Source organism: Ovis aries, chromosome 14 (genome assembly GCF_016772045.2).
Source record: "Ovis aries strain OAR_USU_Benz2616 breed Rambouillet chromosome 14, ARS-UI_Ramb_v3.0, whole genome shotgun sequence".
Lineage (NCBI taxonomy): Eukaryota > Metazoa > Chordata > Mammalia > Artiodactyla > Bovidae > Ovis > Ovis aries.
In genome coordinates, this window is record NC_056067.1 from 66,252,435 (window position 1) to 66,273,681 (window position 21,247).

Below are 21,247 nucleotides of genomic sequence, written 5' to 3' on the forward strand. Positions count from 1 at the left end.
CTCATGTATCACACACATACACCTCATAGCAGGAGTACTACATATCAACTGCTCTGTTCCAGGAGCAAGTATTATATGTCAAGCACTGACTCTGGGCTAGGCTTATGTTAAGTTCTTTGCATGGATCATTAATTTATTTAGCCCTCATCACAATCCTTTGAGGTAGCTAACATTACAATTGAGGTATCTGAGGCTCAGAGAGGTGCAAAGCCTGCTTAAGGTCACCCAGCTAGCAAGGTAGGAAACTACTTTTTATTTTTGCAAATCTCTTTAATGTTTGGCCTGACTGAAGGCATCTGGATTTCCATGACGATTTATGCCTTTGAGGACTGCAGAACCCTCAGCAAATAAGAACTCAGTCCAGGGAATTCCCTGGCAGTGCAGTGGTGGGACTCCATGCTCTCCCTGCCAAGGGCCCAGGTTTGATCCCTAACGGGGAACTAAAAATCCCACAAGCCTCGCAGTGCCGAGGGGCGCAGGGAGAGAGAACTCAGTCCAAATGCCTGTATTAAGAGACGACCAAAGTCCACCATGACTTCCAGCGACATAAGGTTATATTGCTAGGAAGATCCCAACCTCTCGTTATGTCTTCTTGAGAAATTCTGCTAGGAGAATTTACAGTGTTTTTTCCAGCCATCACCTGAGAATAGCCTCCTGACTTAGCATGCCTGTGTGTGACCCTTTGGACTGAAGCCCATCGGTCTCCTCTGTCCATGGGATTTCCCAGGCAAGAATACTGGAGTGGTTTGCCATTTCCTACTCCAGGGCATCTTCCTGACCCAAGGGTCAAACTCGTGTCTCCTGTGCTGGCAGGCAGATTCTTGACCACTGAGTCACCTTAGAGCACTGACGAAAAAGGGCTTGCAGTTTTCAACCTTTCTCTGTCCCTTTGAAATGCATTTGTATCTCCTTTAACTCTGAAGTGTCTTTCTCAAGGACCTGAAGGCCACTCCTTAGAAATGCAACCACCAGGAAGGATGGGGCCTCTGTCTCCAGGCTCCAGGAGGACAGTGTTACAACCTCACCAGAGCCATGACAGGCTCAGAGAGGTGCACTAGGCCAAAAATAATCCCTGAGCCATGCTTCCGGGGCTTCCGGGGATGGTAACTCTGGCCAATAAGAGAGATGGTAACTCTGGCCAATCAGAGAGATGATAACTCTGGCCAATCAGAGGGATGATGACTGGCCATCAGTAAATACCAGGAAACCCCTGCAGCCAATCAACCCTTGCCAATTCCCTGTCTTTGTTCTAAACTTATAAATACTGCTGTTAATCTGGCCTCGGGCTCTCATCAAGACGCTACTGTGCTGGATGAGACGGGAGCCCTGGCTCAGGCTGGCAATAAAACCCCTTTATGCTTTTGCATTGCTGTGGACGTCTTATTCTCTCAGTTTTGGGGACTCGGACTCTGGGCATAACAGACAGAATCCTAACTTCAAGAATGCCCAGCATCTGATGCAGCTGACCTAATCATATTTACACTGAGCAACCCTTTGTGGTTTTCCATGTGAGCCCCCACACTCCCCCTTCTGATTCCCTCATTCTCCCTTTCAACTGCCCAGTCTCAGGATTCCCTGGTAGCTCAGTGGTAAAGAATCCGCCTGCCAAAGAGGGAAACACGTGTTCAGTCCCTGGCCCAGGAAGATACTCTATGCTGTGGAGTAACTAAGCCCCCATCACAACTACTGAACCTGCGGTCTAGAGCCCGGAGGCCACAACTACTGAGGCCCTCACGCCTGTAGCCTGTGCTCTGGAAGAAGAGAAGCTACGGCAACGAGGACCTTGCTCACCCAACAAAGAGCAGCCCCTGCCCACTGCAACTATAGAAAAGCCCTCACAGCAAGAAGACTCAGCACAGCCATAAACAAATAAATAAATAAAATTGTTATTTTTTAAAAAGCCCAATCACCTCCGTACACATTCAAATGGAGCTCAGTTATTGCCTCCTCTGTCAGCAGTTACTGAATAAAATCTGTTTTCACCAAGTTAACCAGTATCCAGCTTTGTTGGACACCTTCAGTCTGCCCCAATATTATTCATTCAGAAGCTTTAAAAAAACCTCTACCATACATTCGTGAGGAATGGGAATGGGGGGAAGTATTATTACAAACTTAGTTTGGAACTCACTGACTCATAGACAGGATCTCAGGAATCTCCCAAGTTGTCCCTAGTCCACACTTTGAGAACTACTTAAATAGACAAAACACATGGTAAAGAACCTGCCTGTTATGCAGGAGGCCTGGGTTTGATTCCTGGGTCAGGAAGATCCCCTGGAAATTAATGGTTACTCACTCTAGTATCCTTGTCTGGAGAATTCCATGGACAGAGGAGCCTGGCAGGCTACCATCCCCATGGGGCAAAGAGTTGGACATGACCGAGAGACTAACACTTATAATAAAGAAGAAAACAAAACTACAAGTAATAGAAAAGAAACAGTCAAAGTAATAGGAAAACATCATGCATCCAAGATTCAACAGGACCAGGAGAAAAGTCAGTGACTATTCAGTCACCAGTCATGTCCGACTCTACAACCCCATGGATTGCAGCGCGGCAGTCTCCCGCATCCTCCACTATCTCCCAGCGTTTGCTCAAATTCATGTCCATTGAGTCAGTGATGCTCTCTAAGGTTTCATCAGTCCGTGACTGTAGAAAAAGGCATACTGCCAGGAAATGTTGCCGGGTTCCTGACAGAGGCCAGATTTGGTCTCCTTGGAGGCTGCCTGATTTGTGCTTTCCATAGGCGCCTGCTGTGGTGAAGGAAGATGCTTGACCACATGCTCCTCCTGGTACTGCAGACCTTTTGGGTTTGGGCCCCAGATAGGGTTGCAGGGAGGATGCCCAGCAAAGAGCAGAGGGGTCACTGGAGGAGCGGAGATTCAAGGGAAGAAAAGAGAGGAGCAGGAGAGAGTGCAGAAACTTCAGGCCCCTTGGAGGCCGCCTGCCCCATCCCCGCAGTGACCGTGGCTGTTCACCCCTTTGCCATGTTTTTGCTTTATTGCTCCCCTCTACACCAGCACCACTGTGAGGGCAGGCAAGTACCTCTGTTCTCTGCTTGCTATGCCTGGCTCCTAGCACACAGTAAATGGGCAAGTAAATACTCTTATTTGGTTGCATCCTGGTCTCTGTCCTCTGCTTGGTATGCCTGGTTCCTAGCATACAGTAAATGGTCAAGTAAATATTATTTGATTGCATCCTGGTGAACATCTGCCTTTTCCTTCTTTTCTAGTAATTTTTTAACAGACTCTAACAAACTCAGGGATATGACCCATGGCAAGGGAGTGAACACCCCCAATCGAGAAACAGAACAAGATCAGCTTTCAGATCTCGAGCGGTGCCCGCTCTGGGCAACTGCTCCTCAAAAGGTTTCCAGTAACAAACGTTTAAACGTTCGTGTTATTCTGAAGCATAGAAATATTTTGAGCACAACGACAGTATACAATCCAGAAAGAAACTAGGAAAGCCCAGCCCTCCTCCTCCGTGTTTCCGGCTAGGAAGAGCAGACCCCGGATTTCAAGGGCTGTGGCAATCCAGGTTGCCGACTGGCATTTGGAAGAGGGGCCGCGGGGCACAGACTGGCATTCGGAGGAGGGGGCCCGGGGCACAGGCTGGCATTTGGAAGGGGGGCCGCGGGGCACAGACCGCATTTGAAAGAGGGGCCGCGGGGCGCAGACTGCATTTGGAGGAGGGGACCCGGGGTGCAGACTGGCATTTGGAGGCGGGGCTGCGAGGGCGAAGGCTGCGGAACGGCCGGACTGGGAGAAGGACTTCCCCACGACGACAAGCCACAGCACAGCAGCCACGAGCAGAGAAACCCCGCCCACTCAGGCCCGCGGCTCTGCGCGGTGAGCGCCTGCGGTGCCTGGAGGCCGGAGGATGGAGGCTCCCATTGGCTGCAGGGCAACAGGGAGGAAGCTCCCATTGGCCCGAAGCCAACGGGCTCCCATTGGTTGAAGGCTTGACGAACGAAAGCTTTCATTGGCAGGGGCTGCGGCGTGCCGCACGGCCTTCTGGGATTTGTAGTTTTGGTGTCCCCGGCGCGGCCGCCATTGTCCAGCGGGCTGTGAGTCTTGCGGGTCTTGTGGCGGGGACGGCTCTCGTGTTCAGGGTCGCCTCGGGCACCAGTCCTCTACCTGTCAGCCTAGGATGGACCCCGAGGAGGAAGCGGCGGCACTGGCGATGGCTACGGGGCCGCCGGCAGAACGGCTCCAGGTACGGCTGAACAATCATAGTAACAGAAACAACGATGGCAGCGGGCCTCGGGCCGGGTATTACCCCTTTAGCCCTCACGGCGCACGGTGGGCAGGGTCGGGCCTCATCCTCTGCACAGACGGGGAGACTGAAGCCCAGGTTGGGGTACGCTGACATGCCCAGCTGGTGAGGGGTGGCGTCTGGATTCGAACCCGGGCTTTCCCGTCCCCGAGTGCGCGTGCTCCGCGAGTCCTCCGGCCTTTCCGTTCAGGGAAAGGATTTGGGTTCGTTCCCGAGCACCAGGCTGGCCCCCCGCCGATACCCTGCCCCTCGCCCCGAAGGCCGTCCACCGTGAGGATGGGTCTTAGAAACTGGAGTAGAGATGCTTCAACGTGCGGAGTCAGCCGACACCCACCCAGAGTCCCGCTCCCCGAAACCCCGGGCACCGCCTCCTGGGTAAGGACACACCGCGTTATTGGGGCGGGAGCGACTATCAGGGTCTGACCTCTGCCGGGCTGTCGGGGACTGAGCTCAGAGCAGTCTCCAGTGGCATCTGGGAAGGCGCCTGTTTGAAAGCTCCGGCCCTTCTAGACAAAGTGGCTGCTGCCCGTGTTCTCCATACAGTGCTGACTCCACGTGGCAGGAACCGAAAGAAATGTATAATTCAAGTTCCAGACTTTCTGTCCTTCTGTCCTTGCCTACCGGCTTTTGCGTTTATTTCAGATTTGGTATGCAAAGTGAGACGGTGGATAATCCTAGGTGTGCATAGTGTTCAGAGACTGTTGCAAGTGTGTAGGAGATGCAGCCACGTTTTTGTTTGCTCTTGCTGTGGATCCTGGAGAAGGGGCAGGGAGTGAGCAGTGTCAAAGAGTATCAGAACTGGGCCATAGTTAAAGCAGCAAAAACAGGTTTTCTTCGGGGACAGTTGCAATAGGGGGAAAGAGACTTCAGTATAGAACTGGGCTCAGCTGTGAATACAACAAGCAAACGTGGGCATTTTTATAGTGGGGGTAGAGGTAATTTTTGGTTGTTGTCTGACTCTTTGCGACCCCATGGACTGCAGCATGCCAGGCTTCCCTGACCTTCACTATCTCCCAGAGTTTGCTCAAACTCATGTCCATTGAGTTGGTGATGCCATCCAACCGTCTCATCCTCTGTCACCCCCTTTTCCTCCTGTCTTCAATCTTTCCCAGCATCAGGGTCTTTTCCAATGAGTTGGCTCTTTGAATCAGGTGGCCAAAGTATTGGGAGCTTCAGTATCAGTTCTTCCAATGAATATTCAGGGTTGGTTTCCTTTAGGATGACTGGTTAGGTTTCCTTGCAGTCCACAGGACTCTCAAGAGTCTTCTCCAGCACCGCAATTCGAAAGCATCAGTTCTTTGGCACTCAGCTTTCTTTATATCCATACATGACTACTGGTAAAGAGTCTGTTTGCAATGCAGGAGATCGAGGTTCCATCTCCGAGTGGGGAAGATCCCCTGGAGAAGGAAACGGCAACCCGGTCCAGTAGTCTTGCCTGATCCAGGCAAGAGAAATTCTTAAGAGAATTCCGGACAGAGGAGCCTGGTGGGCTATAGTCCATGGGATCACAAAGAATTGGACATGGCTGAGTGACTAATACTTTCACTTAACTATATGGACCTTTGTTGGTAAAGTGATGTCTCTGCTTTTTAATGTGCTGTCTAGGTTTGTCATAGCTTTCCTTTGAGGGAGCAGCATCTTTTAAAAATTTCATGGTTGCAGTCACCCTCTGCAGTGATTTTGGAGCCCAAGAAAATAAAGTTTGTCACCGTTTCCATTGTTTCCCCATCTGTTTGCCATGAAGTGATGGGACCAGATGCCATGATCTTGGTTTTCTGAATGTTGAGTTTGAAGGCAGCTTTTTCAGTCTCCTCTTTCACCCTCATCAGGAGACTCCTTAGTTCCTCTTCACTTTCTGCCACTAGAGTGGTGTGATCTGCATAGCTTGCTAAACTGACCTAAAATGGTTCTTGCTGAAGCAGGGCAAATGATGGGATGTTGCTTGGAGGGCTGTGGGGGCTGAGGACTTGGAAAAGATATCAAGAGTGATCGGATATGGAGGGTAGGATTCTTGGGACCAATGGGACCGGCTTTTTGATAAAACTGAATGATGCAGAAATGGACACCGAAGCCCAAAGGTCAAAGCTTATTGGGAAGAGGGTTGTGAGCCAGACTAAAGTTCGGTCAAGGAGAGAATCTGTCAGCAGTGAGAGGCTTGAGAGAGAGAGTGTTTGTTACCTGTTGCTGTGTAACAAATAATGAAAAACACAGTGGCCTGAAACAGCAATAAATACTACCTCGGTTTCCGATGAGCGGGATCCTGTAGTGACTTTGCTGGTGGGTCTGGCCTGGGTTCGTGACAGTTAAGATGTCAGCCTGGCCTGCTGTCACCTAAGACTTGACCGGGGCTGGAGGGCCCGCTCCTAGGACGGCTCACCCGTGGCGGTTGGCAGGAGGCCGCTCTCCCTTCTGATGCGGGGCTCTCTCTGGAGCTGTCTGGGCGCCCTTACAACATGGCGCCCAGCTTCCCACAAAGGGAGTGACCCAGGAGCAGGCTCGGTGGAAGCCACAGTGTCTTGTGACCTGGGCTCAGAATTCACTCTCTGAAGTGTCGTATCAGTTACGTAAGCCAGATCTGCTCAGTAGAGGAGGCTACACGGGGCCGGGGGACCACCGCGGTCCGTCTTGGAGGCCTGCCGCCACGGGAGCCGAGGCCCGGGAGCCGGGGGCTCTGGGGTCCAGTGTGTTAGCATCCTTTGGCTGCCGCAACAGATTATTGCGCACGTGAAGGGTTGAAATTAATCTGTTGATCCTTGGGGTTCCAGAGGTCAGGAGTCGGGAATCACTTTCCCTGAGGTCAGGGCCTGAGGTCGGGCGCGGCGGCTGCGCCTTTCCTGTCAGGCGCTCCGCTGGCCTTGCATTGCCTTTGGCACCTAGCAGAGCCATGGACTTTGCGTTTTCGGCTCACGGCCCTTTGTCCACCTTCATTTTGCTTGAGTGGTCACATTATCTTCCGCCTCCTGTAGTTCAGTCTCCCAATACCTTCCCTTCAGAAGGACATTTGTGATTGAATGTGAGGACCACCTCGATATTCCAGGGTAATCTCCCTATTTTTAAAACCCCTTAAGGGTTTTAAATGGGTTTCACACCCATTAAGGGATGTGCTTAACACATCCACAGAGTCCCTTTTGCCATTTATGATAATATTCACAGGTTCCAAGAACTAGGACCTGAATATCTTCAGGGGCCATTTTTCAGCTACCCATGGCCAGGCTAAAGGGGTCATCCTTTATCGAAAGGAAGGAGCTGTTTGAATTGCTTTAAGCAGGAGTGGCGTGGGTTTGAAAAATACATTCAGGCATTGCCGGGTGGGAGTAAGAGACGCTGAGAGCAGGCTAACTCCCAGGGTGGAGTCCAGTGACTGGGTGCTGGCCGATGCCAGGGCAGCCTGGGGAGCTGGGGAGGATGTGTGGAGGGAGCAGGTCTGACAGAGCCCATCCCGCCGGGCCCCGCAGTGCAGAGCAGGAGGAGGGCTGCAGGGGTTTGCAGTGAAGCAACGGGGAGGCTCAAAGACAGCGAGGAGTGGGCTTCTGCTGGGATTCTGCGAGGAGACATGCGGGACTCGTGGGGTGTCACTAGGTCTGTGGCCTAGACAGCCAGCCCGCAGCGGGCCCAGCACGGCCACTGGCGCTGCGCGCAGGGCAGGTGATGGCGGCCGGAGGCGCAGCGACCGTGCTTTCAGGGCTGGAGGACCGTCGGAGTGGGAGGCGAGGACGCGGGACACGAGCAGAGGCCTTGGTCCCAGCCAAAGGGTTCTGTAGCTTTGCTGCATTATTTTTGGTCGAACCACATGCCACCTGTACTATGATGTCTTAAATATTTAAAAATCTAATTGTGGTTTTTCTTAAAGGAAATACCACCTGAAAGTTGAAGTCTTTTGTATGTGATTTTGCTTGCGTTTCCCTGGTGGTGAATGACCTTGAGCATCTTTTCAGGTGCTTATTAGCTGATTGTTTATTTTCTTTTATATCTTCTTGAAGAAATACCTGTTTAGAGTCTTTGCTTATTTATTGGATTGTCTTCATTGTTGAGTCTTAAGAGTTCTCTGTATCTCCGGAATACAAGTCGCTTAGGAGAGGGGTGATCTGCAGTCGTCACCTCCCATCATACCAGTGTCTTTTCACTTTCTTGTTAATGTCCCTTAGAAACAAAAAAGGTTTTAATTTTTATGAAGTCCAGTTTACTTTTTTTTTTTACTTTATTGCTTGTTTTTTTGCTGTTATAGCTAAGAATCCTTTGTGAGATACAGTTATAAAAATTTAGCCATATGTTTTCTTCTAAGAGGTTAATGGTTTTAACTCTTGTATTTATGCCTTTGATGCATTTGAGTTAAATTTTATATATGGCGTGAGATAGGAGACTTAACTTTATTCTTTTACATGGGACTAAAACTTTTCCCCTCATAAAATGTGGCCTGATTTTCAGTTTCTTACCAGAGACTGGACATTCTGACCACGTGAGGCCTGTATTTCGCCACAGTTGATTGGCTCTGAGTCCGAGCTCCCCCTCCAGAAAGGGCGCGGTTACCCTCACTTCGTGTGCCACCTCTCATAGGTTGAGTGCCCTCACAGGCCCTTACGTGAGCCACTTCAGTCACTTGGGAGCCTGCCTAGTGTCTGAGGGGCAGTGAATTTCTAACTCCAACTGCACACCCCTCTTTTCGGGGAGGAGGATAAGCCTTGCTTTGACTCTGAGGATTTCTTAGTGTGTCAGTTAGCCATTTTTGCATAACAGACTATCCCGACGTGTGGGGGCTTAGACACAAAAGTCGCTGTTTCTTTGGCTCACGAATCTGCAAGTCAGCAGTTTAGACTGGTCTCTGTCAGCACCTGTGCCTGTCCACGGTTGGCTGTGGGCTGGTTGGCTTTGCTCTTGCCCAGATGCCTTCTCGCGTCCTGGCCGACAGCCCACCCCAGGCGGGAGCCCAGCAATGCCCGGGAAACCTGACTCCGTTGCTCGGGACGCGCTCCCTGGACACTGGCCTGCTTGCCTTTATTTTCCCCGCCCCTCCTCCTAATCCTGAGGACACTGATGGGGACAGTCCGGGTGACGGAGCATGTGTGATGTTTCAGGAGCCGGTGACTTTCCGGGACGTGGCCGTGGACTTCACCCAGGAGGAGTGGGGGCAGCTGGGCCCGGCCCAGAGGACCCTGTATCGAGACGTGATGCTGGAGACCTTTGGGCATCTGCTCTCCGTGGGTGAGGCTGCTTCCCCCGCTGCTGACCAGATTCCCGTGCTGACTCGCTCTTCATGGGTTATGGGTTGCCGGGCCTCTCGTGAGACGAGCTGAGCTCGGGCTGGAGACCATGGAGCTTGAATTCTCACTCCTGTGGGACATGTGGGTTGTAGACTCTGCCCTTGTGTGTCCTGATGCAGAACCGCATGTGGCGCCCCGGCCCCTGATGGTCAGGAGCCTCGGTCTGGAGCCTGGACTGGTTCTCATCTTCTCCAGGGCAGACCCACACCGCCTTTGTCTTCCTCTGCTTCCAGGGCCTGAGCTTCCCAAACCAGACGTCATCTCCCAGCTGGAGCAAGGGGCTGAGCTGTGGGTGGCGGAGAGAGGACTCGCCCAGGGCTGCCGTCCAGGTGAGAGCCCGCCGAGGGGGAGCGCTGATGGGAGTGGCTGTGCCCCTTGGGAGGGGTGATGTGTCGGGGTCCCCAGAGGAAAGTCAGCAAAGGGAAGAGGCCAGTCGGGGCCAGATCCCCCCCGGGCCCCCTCAGTCCCCCGGCAGTACGCTGTGACAGTTCATGGGAAGTGTTGGCTACTAGGCAGGCTTGTGTAGGCTCTGGGCCAGGGGCTGACTGGGGTCTGGTCATGCGGGCATCCTCCACCTGGCACAGACCAAGACCCAGGCTCCCAGGAGAAAGCAGGTGTTTGCCCTAAGCCACAGTGAGTCTCTTTTCCTAGTTTGGTTCGGGGCAGTGCCCCCAAATCCAAGTTCCCCGACCAAGCCAGAGGCCAGCCTTGAGAGCTGGTCCTCCTGGGGCAGCTGCCTCGGAGCTGCTTCCCCTCCGGAGAGGGACGCTGGAGCCCTGTCTCCACAGGGGCCTGGGCCCCGTCCTTCACCCCTGCCTGCAGTGCTCCTGGTGCTCTGGGCTCCCCTCACCCATGCCCCCCTTCTCTGAGCTCAGAGACGCCGGCTCTGCTCGAGCGGCCAGAGTCCAGCACTTCCTCCTTTCCCGGCAGCGTGTGGCGTGTCCTTCCTGTGGGATGATTTCTGAGTGTGAACCTGCCCTTCACCTTCTCCGTTTCATTCTTGCATGTCCACGGTCTGTGCGCTTGTGCCCTGCGCGCGTCTGTTCTCATGGGAGCCGTGAGTCCCTGAGAGCCGGCCCAGCGCCGTCCGCACGGGAGCGGCGGGCCCCTCACGGGGCAGAGCCGGGGGCATCGTGCCGGTGCTGGCTCGGCATTCCCGCGCCGCCGGGGCTGGTGTTCCCAGGTCTGCTGGCCTTTCCCTGGGCTGGGTGCAGCTGCAGCAGCTTTGGACGCCACATCCGTGCTCCACGCAAGTGCTGAGGGAGCTGGGAAGCGTGGCGCCGGTCGTATTTGTCCCCTTTCTCCAGCTCCAGATGTGGTTGTTGAGGAGGGGGACAGCCCTGCTGCTCGGAGACTGGGGTGGGGTCGGCTTGTCGTCAGTCCCTGGGCCGGTGTGTTGGTACGCTGACTGCATTTGAAGGACGTGGGCTCTGGCCGCGGGAAACATAAGCAGCTGGACCCACAGTCCGCTCCCCCTCTGACACCATCCGCAGGCAGCCTGTGGTCCCTCCACACACGGCGTGGCCCCCGCCCGGGACGGGACGGCCAAGCACGCTGTCTCCTCTGGCCGTGGAGCCTATTTATCTTCAGCCCCAGACAGTAGCCTTCCTTCCCCCAGGCTCTGAGGTAGCTCTCACCCATCTGGCCAGCTCCCTTCTAGCTGCCCGGTCCCAAGCTTGCCATAAAATTGACCCGTGTAAAGTGTACGGTTCTCCGGTTCATGGATTGTCCATCCATCACCACTGTGTAGCTCCAGAACCTTGTAGCTCCCCAGAAATCACCCACTAGAGGTACCCTGGCTTGTTTCTACCCATAGAAGACTCTTGATGCCAAATACGTGGGGTTTTCCACATCAACAACTGACTGTCCAACTCTGCAGGCACTAGATGGGTGTCGCAACAGTTCAGTCCAGTTCTGACCCACCTCCCTGGAGTTGGTGCAGGCCTCACAGCTTAGGAACTCAGGCCTGTTAGACTGGCCCCTCCTCAGACATGGGCCACAAGTCGGCCTCCCATCCTTCGGCTGACTGGCTGTGAACCCGGGGTTCCCACGGCCCCCCTTAGGTTCAGTAGTGTGCTGTAACAGCTCACAGAGCTCAGGAAGTCACTGCTTGTATTTACTGTGCTTTATAAATGATAGTATAGAGGGTATAAATGAAAAGGCAGGTGTCAGGGGAGAGAGGATAAAGCATCCCATCCTGAAGCTGTCGAGGGCCCATCGAGAGTCACCTCTCAGCATAAACTCATGGTTGAGGGGAATTTGTTACAGTTAGCAAAAGACAGTCCTAACCTCGCTCACTAAGGAAATTGCAAGGGTTTTAGGAGCTGTGTGCTGGGGCCCAGGGATGAAGACCACATACATATTTCTCTTTAAATGACAGTAGTCGCTCATCACCTCATCCCACCCAGCCCCTGGCAGTCACTAATCCACTTTCTATCAGGAAATTTGCGTATTCTGGATGTTCCATTTAAGTGGAGTCTTATAACATGGCCTTCGGTGTCTGGCTTTCATTTTTTCTTGGAATGTAGTTGATGTACGACATTATGTAAATACAGGTATACAGTATAGTGAGTCAGTTTTTAAAGGCTACACTCCTCTTACAGCTATAAAGCATTGGGTAAATACCCTCTGTTGTACAAAATATCCTTGTAACTTATTTTAGTATGTAATAGTCTGTGTGTGTCTAGCTTCTTTCAACGGAGAAGGCAATGGCACCCCACTCCAGTACTCTTGCCTGGAAAATCGCATGGATGGAGGAGCCTGGTAGGCTGCGGTCCATGGGGTCACGAAGAGTCGGGCATGTCTGAGCAACTTCACTTTCGATCTTCACTTTCATGCATTGGAGAAGGAAATGGCAACCCACTCCAGTGTTCTTGCCTGGAGAATCCCAGGGACAGCGGGCTCCTGTCTATGGGGTCGCACAGAGTCGGACACGACTGAAGTGACTTAGCAGCAGCAGCTTCTTTCAAGGAGCATCATGTTTTCAAGATTCAGTCGTGTTGTGCTTTGCTTCAGTAGTTCATCCCTCTCCATCCCTGAATCATATTCCACTGTGTGGATGGACCACATTTGCTTGGTGGACCACATTGGGTTGTTTCCACTTTTTGATTCTGTTGGATAGTGCTACTGTGAACGTTGCTGTACAAGCTTTTGCGAGGGCTGACTCGTGTTTTAGAAGACCCGCTCTGGGTGCTGTGCATGGAGCCCAGTCTGGGGTCTGGAGGTGAGGAGATGCGCTGGCTGCCAGGCCAGCCTGAGCCCCTCCAGCCCCTCTCCCCGGCCAGCACTCCCGCACTGCCTTGCATCTGAGGCAGGTTTGAGAACCTGCTTCCTGTCAGCTCTGGGAGCTGCCTGTGGACGTTCTGGTGTGGTGAGGTGGGCCCTGAGTGCATGAACACAGAGTGTGCCGTGGCCAGAATTGCAGCAGGTCAGGAGGTTCGAGCTGGGGGTGGGCAGGCCCGCTGGCCCCGGAGACGTCCACGTCCTAATCCCAGAGCCCATCTGTTGGATTGCTGGGCCAGCCTGTGACCTCACAGCAGCCCCCTTGTGAGGGAGGCAGGATGAGGACGGGAGATGTCAGAGAGGGATTGCCCGATGCTCTGCTGCTGGCTCTGGAGGTGAGGGGGAGGGCCAAGGCCCGTAGGCGCTTCTGGAGCCACCAGGAAACCCACCCCTGCAGCCTCCGGAAGCTACCCTGCCTTCCCGGGAATAGGTGTGTGCAGGGGCTGAGCGTGCAGTCAGTTGGTAGAGTGGTGCCTCACAGTGCTGGGAGGAGGGAGCGCCTTGCCTGCCTGAGGGGCGATTCGGCTTCTGGAGGATCCGGGACCAGGGGCTGCTCCTCGCCAGGTGTCCCACAGGTGAGAGGGCACCTCCACATGGAATCTGACCTGTCACACCCGGGTTTGAAACAGCTCCTTGTCCCCCTGAGCCGCCGCCTCCTGTGCTTTGTGTCTGCCTCCCCAGCAGGGCTTTCTGTCCTTCAGAGTCCCTGCTTTATCCCCAGCACCTCAGGCCAGACAGTATTTTAGGCTTTGTGGGCAATGTTCAATCTCCGTGTTTGTTTTCTAGCATCGCTGTAGCAAATTGCCACAAGCACAGAGGTGTAAGGCAACGTATTATCTCTCAGTTCTGTCAGACCCAACTGGTTTATTGTCGCGGCCCCCACAAGGCCAAAGGCAAGGTATCAGTGGGCTGGGAGTGGAGATGGCAGACTTCCTGGGAGGCTGAGGAAGGCTGTGCCTCTGGATGCAGGCAGGTTGTTGGCAGAGTCCAGTTCCGCGTGGTCATTGGACAGAAGTCCCCGTGTCCTTGCAGGCTGACAGCTGCCTCAGCTTCCCTGGCTCAGGCCCCTGCCCAGCCTCTCTTACCTCCTCCTGTTTGTAAAGCTTGAGGGGATTGCTCCTGACCCGCCCGGCTAACCCAGCATCATCTCCCAGGGCTGAGGTTTTTAAAGCCAGCTGATGAGTGGACTACGTGTCACCCACAAAATCGCCTGCCAGCAGCCCCTCTGTGACTGACAGAGACTCCTGACTGCTTCAGCGTCCGCCTTAGCATGGTTAGCTTGGAGGCTGTCTTTGGCCAGCTCCTGATCTAGGCCAGTGTCTGGCCCATGGCGGGTGCTCAAAAAGTTTTTGTTGAAAGAATGAGTGAGGGAAGCTTTGTTTGCAGACAGAGCGCTGCGGTCAATGTGAGCGGAACTGGGAGGCAGGACACCGTCCCGGGGAGTGTCCATCGGCCCCTCACAGCTCTTTGGTTTTCTTTCAGGCCAGGACGCTGGACCGGAGGGTCGACCACCAGCCCGGGAGCAGGGCCTTCCTGAGGAGAAGGGGCAGGAAGGCTTCCTGGGGAAGGCGCCGCGTCGCGCCACGTCGGGGGAAGACTGGGAACGGGCGGGCCGGGTCAGGGGGTCCGAGCAGGACCAGGGTCATTGGCGGCGACTCCAGGAAGCCGCGGTTCAGGACGGAAGTCTCAGACTCGGGGAGAGCCCCGGTCCGCTGCCGGAGGTCTCCGGGCTGGAGCGTGCGTGTGTGCCGGAACCTCGGGGTCCGAGCTCGGCGCGCAGCCCCGGCGCCGCCCGTGAGGACGCGGGCTCCCCGGGAGCACAGCCGCGCGAGCGCCACGAGCGCGGCGAGGCGTCCGCGGCGGCGCGGCCTGTGCTGGAGGCGGAGCTGGCGCGGGGCCCCGCGCCCGACAAGCCCTACAAGTGCGCAGACTGCGGCAAGTCCTTCAACCACAACGCGCACCTCACGGTGCACCGGCGCATCCACACGGGCGAGCGGCCCTACGCGTGCAAGGAGTGCGGCAAGGCCTTCAGCCAGAACTCGTCGCTGGTGCAGCACGAGCGCATCCACACGGGCCACAAGCCCTACAAATGCGCCGAGTGCGGCAAGTCCTTCTGCCACAGCACGCACCTCACGGTGCACCGGCGCATCCACACGGGCGAGAAGCCCTACGCCTGCCAGGACTGCGGGCGCGCCTTCAACCAGAACTCGTCGCTGGGCCGCCACCGGCGCACGCACACCGGCGAGAAGCCGTTCGCCTGCAGCGTGTGCGGCAAGGCCTTCTCGCGGACCACCTGCCTGTTCCTGCACCTGCGGACGCACACGGCCGAGCGGCCCTACGAGTGCAGCCGCTGCGGGAAGGGCTTCCGGCACAGCTCGTCGCTGGCGCAGCACCAGCGCAAGCACGCGGGCGACGGGCCCTACGACTGCCGCCAGAGGCTGCTTTTCGCGCCCGCGCCCGCCTGGCCCGAGCCCCTGAGCCCGGGCGAGGGCCCGCCGCGCAGCGACAGGCCCTTCCGGTGCGGCCAGTGCGGCAAGGGGTTCACGCAGAGCTCGCACCTCATCCGCCACCAGATCACGCACACCCGAGAGCAGCCCCGGGGCCGGGGCCGCCGGCGCCCGCAGGCCCGCAGCCGCGGCCCGCACCTCGCGCGGTGCCCGCTCGGGCCCCCGGAGGAGAGCCCTGGGGGCGGGACGAAGGCGGGGCCGCCCGCCGGCAGGGCGCTGGCGCTGTTTGACCTCCACGAGATCATGCAGGAGAAGAACCCGGTGCGCGTTATTGGGGTGGAAGAGCCCGCCATGGGCACGTCCGTGCTGTTTGACATCACGGAGTCCACGTAGGGAAGGAACGCGGCGGATGACTGTTGAACCGCAGGTACAGAAATGTGGTACGTCCACACGGTGTATTTCTGGAAGGGGGCTGAGGGTAGAAATGCCCTCAGATTTCCTAAGGCAGTGGTGCTTGCAAACACCTGAGATCACTGATTGTCCAGAGTCTCAAACCCAGTACTCAGACATGAATTCAGAGATAACGGAACCTACACACGTGTGTAATGTTGAAAAACCCATATATGTCCCCGTTTTGTAAAGGATGCTTAAAGCAAAAGACACTGTCAGTAGGTCACGTCGGCTGAGTTGCTGCCTCTCTCTGTGGTGGCGACCATCATGCCTGGAGACTTGGGGCGTTGCCTGTGGCTTACCATCTGGTGCATGGGGTTACCCACAGACACATGAGGAGAGGCCTGTGTGGTTGTGATATCCCAAAGTGGTGACTAAAGCTTGGGAAAGATTTGCACAAAACAGATGCAGCTGCGTTACTGGAAGCTTTTGTCTAAATTCTAAACATGCAGGAATTTATATGTGGAGTCAACCCAAGCAGTTCTTATTTATGGAAAGGAGTCGCAGACATACACCCGTGGCTGCTGGGGTCCATGTCTGCACTTGAGTCCTCAGAGTAGGCCTGGCAGCCACACTCAGGCCCAAATCAAGCGACAAAGGATTCCCCCGTGAGATCCCACAGCTTTCCCTGGGGGTGTCACGGCTCCTGTTAGAAACCATGGCCTTAGATTGGCAATGTTTCCTGTGATGGAGGGTCTCGCTCAGAGTGGCTTTGTTCCCCAGGGGATACTTGGTGATGTCTGGACACATTTTGGTTGTCATGACTGGCAGAGGGGAGCGGCGGCATCCTGTGGGGGAGGTTGAGGATGCTGCTGAGCATCCTGCAAAACCCCGTCACCAAAGAGCCACCTGGCCTTGAGGTGGAGAACCCTTGCCCAGCATAAGAGGTAGCTTTCCTGACTCTGGAAGTTGGTTATCAGGGCTTTGTTAACAGTCCTTTACATCCGATTTTAACACATGCTATCTTGAGCATGTGCACATTTCTTTCAGTAATTAATTCTTTTCCGCTGTTTTGCAACATTGGTAGTTGGTGTGAGGGAAGAGCATCCACTTATTTTTCTGAGTAATTTTAGCATTTTATTTTGGACATTCCATGTGCTGATACATTTTCACTGGCACCCCTGTGGCCATAGGATTATTTTTACATCAGCACCAGAAATCTTGTCATTTTATCAGTTTTTAAAAATATCTCTAAAAAGCATGGCCTATGATGACAAAAACCATTTTTATAGTCATTCTGAGCCAGCATTTGCCTTTTTCACTAAGTTGATGTTTACACCGATAGTGCGAATCCAACACTGGGTAACACTGCCAGAGTCTCAGAATCAAGGAAGTTGCCCCGAGGTCACTGTCCATATTTTTCCTTCCCTGGCATTTCAGTAAAGGGGGTTGGGCAGGGGGCGGGGGGGATGGTTTCACTTAAGAATGTCTGTGATGAAGCAGGAAAAAGTATTAATTTCATTAAATCTTGAGTAAAACTATATTACCATCTAAGGAGAAATAACAGTAATTACTATGTCATCAAATATCTAGTGGATATTCCTGGTTTCCTTATAAATTTTGTTTTCTGTTTGGTTTGTTCTAATCATGATCTAAAGAAAAATCACACAGTACATTAGCTTGACTTAGGTCTCTCTTAATCTATAGGTTTCCCCTCTTTTTCTTTTTTAGTCTTTTATATGTTGGGGGAAACAACAAGATAACCTAAATTTTGTCCCTTTCCCAAGCCTGCCCATCAGATCCACTGGAGTATGCTGAGGGCCCTTTGTGAATGATGTGACTCTGTTTTGTTCTCAAAGTTTATCTGCCCCACCTCAAGCACAGCTTACCATCTTGCTGGGATCTCTGCTGACCTTCAGAAGACCGACCTTTCAGCTGTCAGTGTCCAGGAAAGCAAGCTGCCTGAGAAAATAGCTTATTTATATATGATGCCGTACATTGTAATACGACCATTTTCATGTCCACAATTGGAAACTTCACCTGGCTCATCATCTTGCTCTCTTCCAACTTTACTCCTGAGGAAATCAAAGCCTTCTGCTCTTTGTCTATGCTATTCTTGGTATAAAGAACATTGTGTTCAAAGGTGTGATCCTTGGTGTCTCAGCAGAAAGGATGCAAAAACTAAGGACCTAATCTGCCTGCTTTCTAACCTAGAATGAAAGAGTGAAGTGCCCGTGCCTCTGGGATGCTGCCTTGTGTGCCGAAGTTACACAGCACAGTTGCCTTTTGTTTGTTTGCTGTTCCCACTGTGGTTGCGTCCTCGCAAAGTTAAATACAAAACATAAACATCAACAATTGGAAGGAAGGAAAATTGGCCACGGCACAGGTCAGCTTGTAGAAATTGTCCCAGAAAAATATCCCCCAGAGGGAATACTGGATTGTCAGAGTGTCGAGTTGAATGGAAGAAGTATTCTGGAACGGTGCAGCGGCTGTTCTAAGCACAGTGTCAGAGTGACCGACCGTCAGAACTCACTGCTGAGATGTGATGGGTGAGTGTCAGGACCTGTTAGAACTTTGCTTCGTCCAGTTCTGTTCTTGGGATGCTTGAGTGTCACACCCCGTAGGGTTTCCACAGTAGCGGAGCCAGGCTTGCAGCTCACCTGCAGAGGTTCCGCAGGATGCCTTGGAGCCTCGGGTGTGTCTCTGCCACCCTGTCACTCTGGGCTTGTCTTGTGGACTTCTCCGTCAACTCTCACTATCGCAGCGCCTCTGTCGTCACGCCTTGGCCTGCACCACCTTCCATTTCATTCTTAGCAAATAACCTTCTATTTACGTGGCTCAGAAGAGGTGTGTTTTCAGACAGGCAGTGACTCACACCTCCGTGAGGTGGCACGGTTTTATGTGTAAGGGAATCTGGCCCAGGACGAACAGAACCTTCCCAAGGTTGCACAGCCAGGAGTTGGAGGCAGCATTTGAAGTCAGCACCCTGTTAACAGCGGCTTAAACAGATCAGACTTTGCTTGAAGGCTGTATCTTCAGTGGCTCTGCGCCATCAGAGTCAGTGTCTTCTCTCCCAGCCTGTCCCTCGTGGTCACAGGGAGACCACTGCAGCCTGAGCCGATGCACCCACCATCATCAGGACTGGAGGAGGGGGAAAGGCAGGCCAGTACTCATCGCTGGTGAGGTTTCAAAGAAACGACTCAGAAGCTTCCATCCAATGCCTCCATGTCTCGCTGGCCAAGACTGAATCGCTTAGCTTCTCTAACCTCTGTGGTTGAGACTATACCCGAGAAAAAGCCTCAGAAGAGGTTAACAGTGGACAGCTGGCAGCGCCTGCTGCCTTTCTTCCCAGTCTCTTTCTGGAGGAATCTGCCGCACTCCCCCGTCAGGTCAGGCGCCACTGCCTCTTCAATGCCTGGCTTGTCCCGCTTGCCAACCAGGCCCCCCACAGTCCTCGGTCCCTTGGCATGCTGGAGCACTGTGGTCACCCAGATCCCTTCTGTCTCTCAAGGGGCCTCTTGCCTTCCCCTCAACTCCTGGGGCCCCTGGGCTGCTGTCCCAGAGGCACATCTTGAGCACGCACTCCCGAGATGCCCCAGTCCACACCGTGGCTGTGTGCTGCTCACTCCCAGGTCCTGGTCTCCGAACTTCGGCTGGAACAGCAGCTGCATGCTGCCAGAAGCTCCCCCTGGATGCCCGGCAAGCTGGGGAAACCGCCTACCCAGAGGAAAATGCCACTCTCCGTCCCAAACCTGTGCCCCCTGCCCTGCTCCCTTTCTCGAGGATTGTTGCCCCTGCCACCCCATCTCTCAGTCCAAAAGATACCGGTAGACATCCTGTTGATTTTACCACGTAAGCAGCGTGGCTGTCTTCTTTGTTCCGTTTCCTTGCCGCTGCTGCCCCTGACGCAGGATGACCAGGAGAAGCCCGGCCGCTAGTGCCCTCCACTTGCGGCAGCCCCGTCGTTGGTGTGGGGCAACAGACTTGGAATGCTGCCACCACTAGTGTGCCCTGTCTCGGGGAGACCCCGCGGTAGCTGGACAGCTCAGAAGCCAGGCCTGCGACTGCCCCGTCCCCTCTGCCACGGCCCGCACAGTGGCAACTGTAGAAGGGTCGTGTTTCCACAGTTCTTCGGGTGGGCACTGGGTGGGCTGGGCTCCAGTCACCTCATCGGTTAAGCTGGGAACAAGCTTGTCACCGTCAGCGTTTGCGGCCCTCTCCATGAAGTGCAGCTCTTTTGGAATTTTCCAATTCTCATTTCGGGTCACCTTTTCTAGGCATCATATTCCTACTAATTTCCTTACAGATACTTTGAAACCAAGTCAGATAAGAAACTCCTCAGGGGAAATTGCTGTAAACTAGAGAAAGTATATGGTTTTATCAGTTTATCAAAATAATGCAAAATCTTTGTAGCAAAACCTGGAAAATGCACAAAAGTAAAATACACAAAAGTATGAAGGCTTCTTTAAAATTTAGTTCCTCATACTTCCACCATCCAGGGATGCTCATTACCTTAAGGTTTTGTTAATTTTCTTTGTAACTTTTTCTTGAAGTATACATGTGTGTATACATAGAGTGAACATTAAATGTTATACACACAAAAATATGTATAGTTATCTTTTGTTTAGAAAGTTCTCTTGTAATGTGCTTCTTACTATATTGTGAACATTTGCCTGTGAAGATGGATTTTTAAATTCACATTCAGGAGGGTTGTAGCAGTGTGATCTCCACCCACCATCTTACCTAAGCTTTCACTTTTATCTAAAAGGGGGCAAAGGGATTCAGACACATTTCTGAGGGAGTATGAATGGATCCAGCCTCTGTGAAGGTCACTTTGCTGGTTGCTATCTAAATTACAGCAAGCCATTTGCTGGAAATGAATCCTACAGATATATTTGTACCCACACAAACTTCTTGTGTAGTTTTTACTACGATATTGATTTCCGAAAGTGAAAATTTAGAATCAGCCTTGGCATCCACCACATGGGACTGGCTAAGTGATTTCTGGTGGACTGGCTGACTTTTCCCCAGCCCTTGAAATGGGGACTGTTTTTATTACCTTGTGTGGAAAAGAGCACCAAGATACATTGTCTATGAAAAGGTATAAAACAGGTTGTATGATATGTTTCCATTTGTGTAAAGAGGAAGCCATTGCTGACACATACACAAACACACTGAATCTGAAGGGTACAAGGTTACCAGACATACTACTTGCTCTTGGGGCGGAGAATTGGAGGGAGGGGGAAGATGAGGAATAATTTTCACTCTATATCTTTTGATATTTTTAGAATTTTGAAACATGTAAAAGTATTACCAGTTAAAAAAATAAATTTAAACAAAACCTAATTCTTTCAAATTAAACCTAAGTTTGAGTGTGTTTCATTGTTCACTGTCTTCCCCTTCTTGATTGTCCACATGACTGTGTGTCTTGGTCACATCTGTTTTATATGACAATGGTAAAGAATCCACCTGTATCATATAGAAGAGATGTGGGTTCGATCCCTGGATTGGGAAGATCCCCTGGAGGAGGGCATGGCAACCCACCCCAGTATTCTTGCTGGGATAATCCCATGGACCGAGGAGCCTGGCAGGCTACAGCC

General features: G+C 53.2%; 1 protein-coding gene across 2 annotated transcripts; it reads left to right on the plus strand.

The window, feature by feature from the left end:
• Positions 1–4,034: 4,034 nt before the first annotated feature.
• Positions 4,035–21,008, plus strand: ZNF8 (zinc finger protein 8). 2 transcript variants are annotated; one of them, XM_042231332.1, is made up of 5 exons: positions 4,035–4,210; positions 4,461–4,645; positions 9,343–9,469; positions 9,762–9,857; positions 14,293–21,008. In XM_042231332.1, the coding sequence occupies exons 2-5, from the start codon at positions 4,547–4,549 to the stop codon at positions 15,648–15,650; spliced, it is 1,680 nt and encodes a 559-aa protein (XP_042087266.1). In that variant the 5' UTR covers positions 4,035–4,210; positions 4,461–4,546; the 3' UTR covers positions 15,651–21,008. The 2 variants fall into 2 exon arrangements, with proteins under 2 accessions (XP_042087266.1, XP_027834739.1); XM_027978938.2 differs by lacking the exon at positions 4,461–4,645.
• Positions 21,009–21,247: the final 239 nt, after the last annotated feature.

Bases quoted from the DNA above. Each gene is read 5' to 3' on its own strand.
- ZNF8 (XM_042231332.1), top strand. From the start codon at position 4,547: ATGGGTCTTAGAAACTGGAGTAGAGATGCTTCAACGTGCGGAGTCAGC. The intron at 9,470-9,761 runs GTGAGGCTGCTT...CTCTGCTTCCAG, and splicing joins TGGGCATCTGCTCTCCGTGG to GGCCTGAGCTTCCCAAACCA. The intron at 9,858-14,292 runs GTGAGAGCCCGC...GTTTTCTTTCAG, and splicing joins CGCCCAGGGCTGCCGTCCAG to GCCAGGACGCTGGACCGGAG.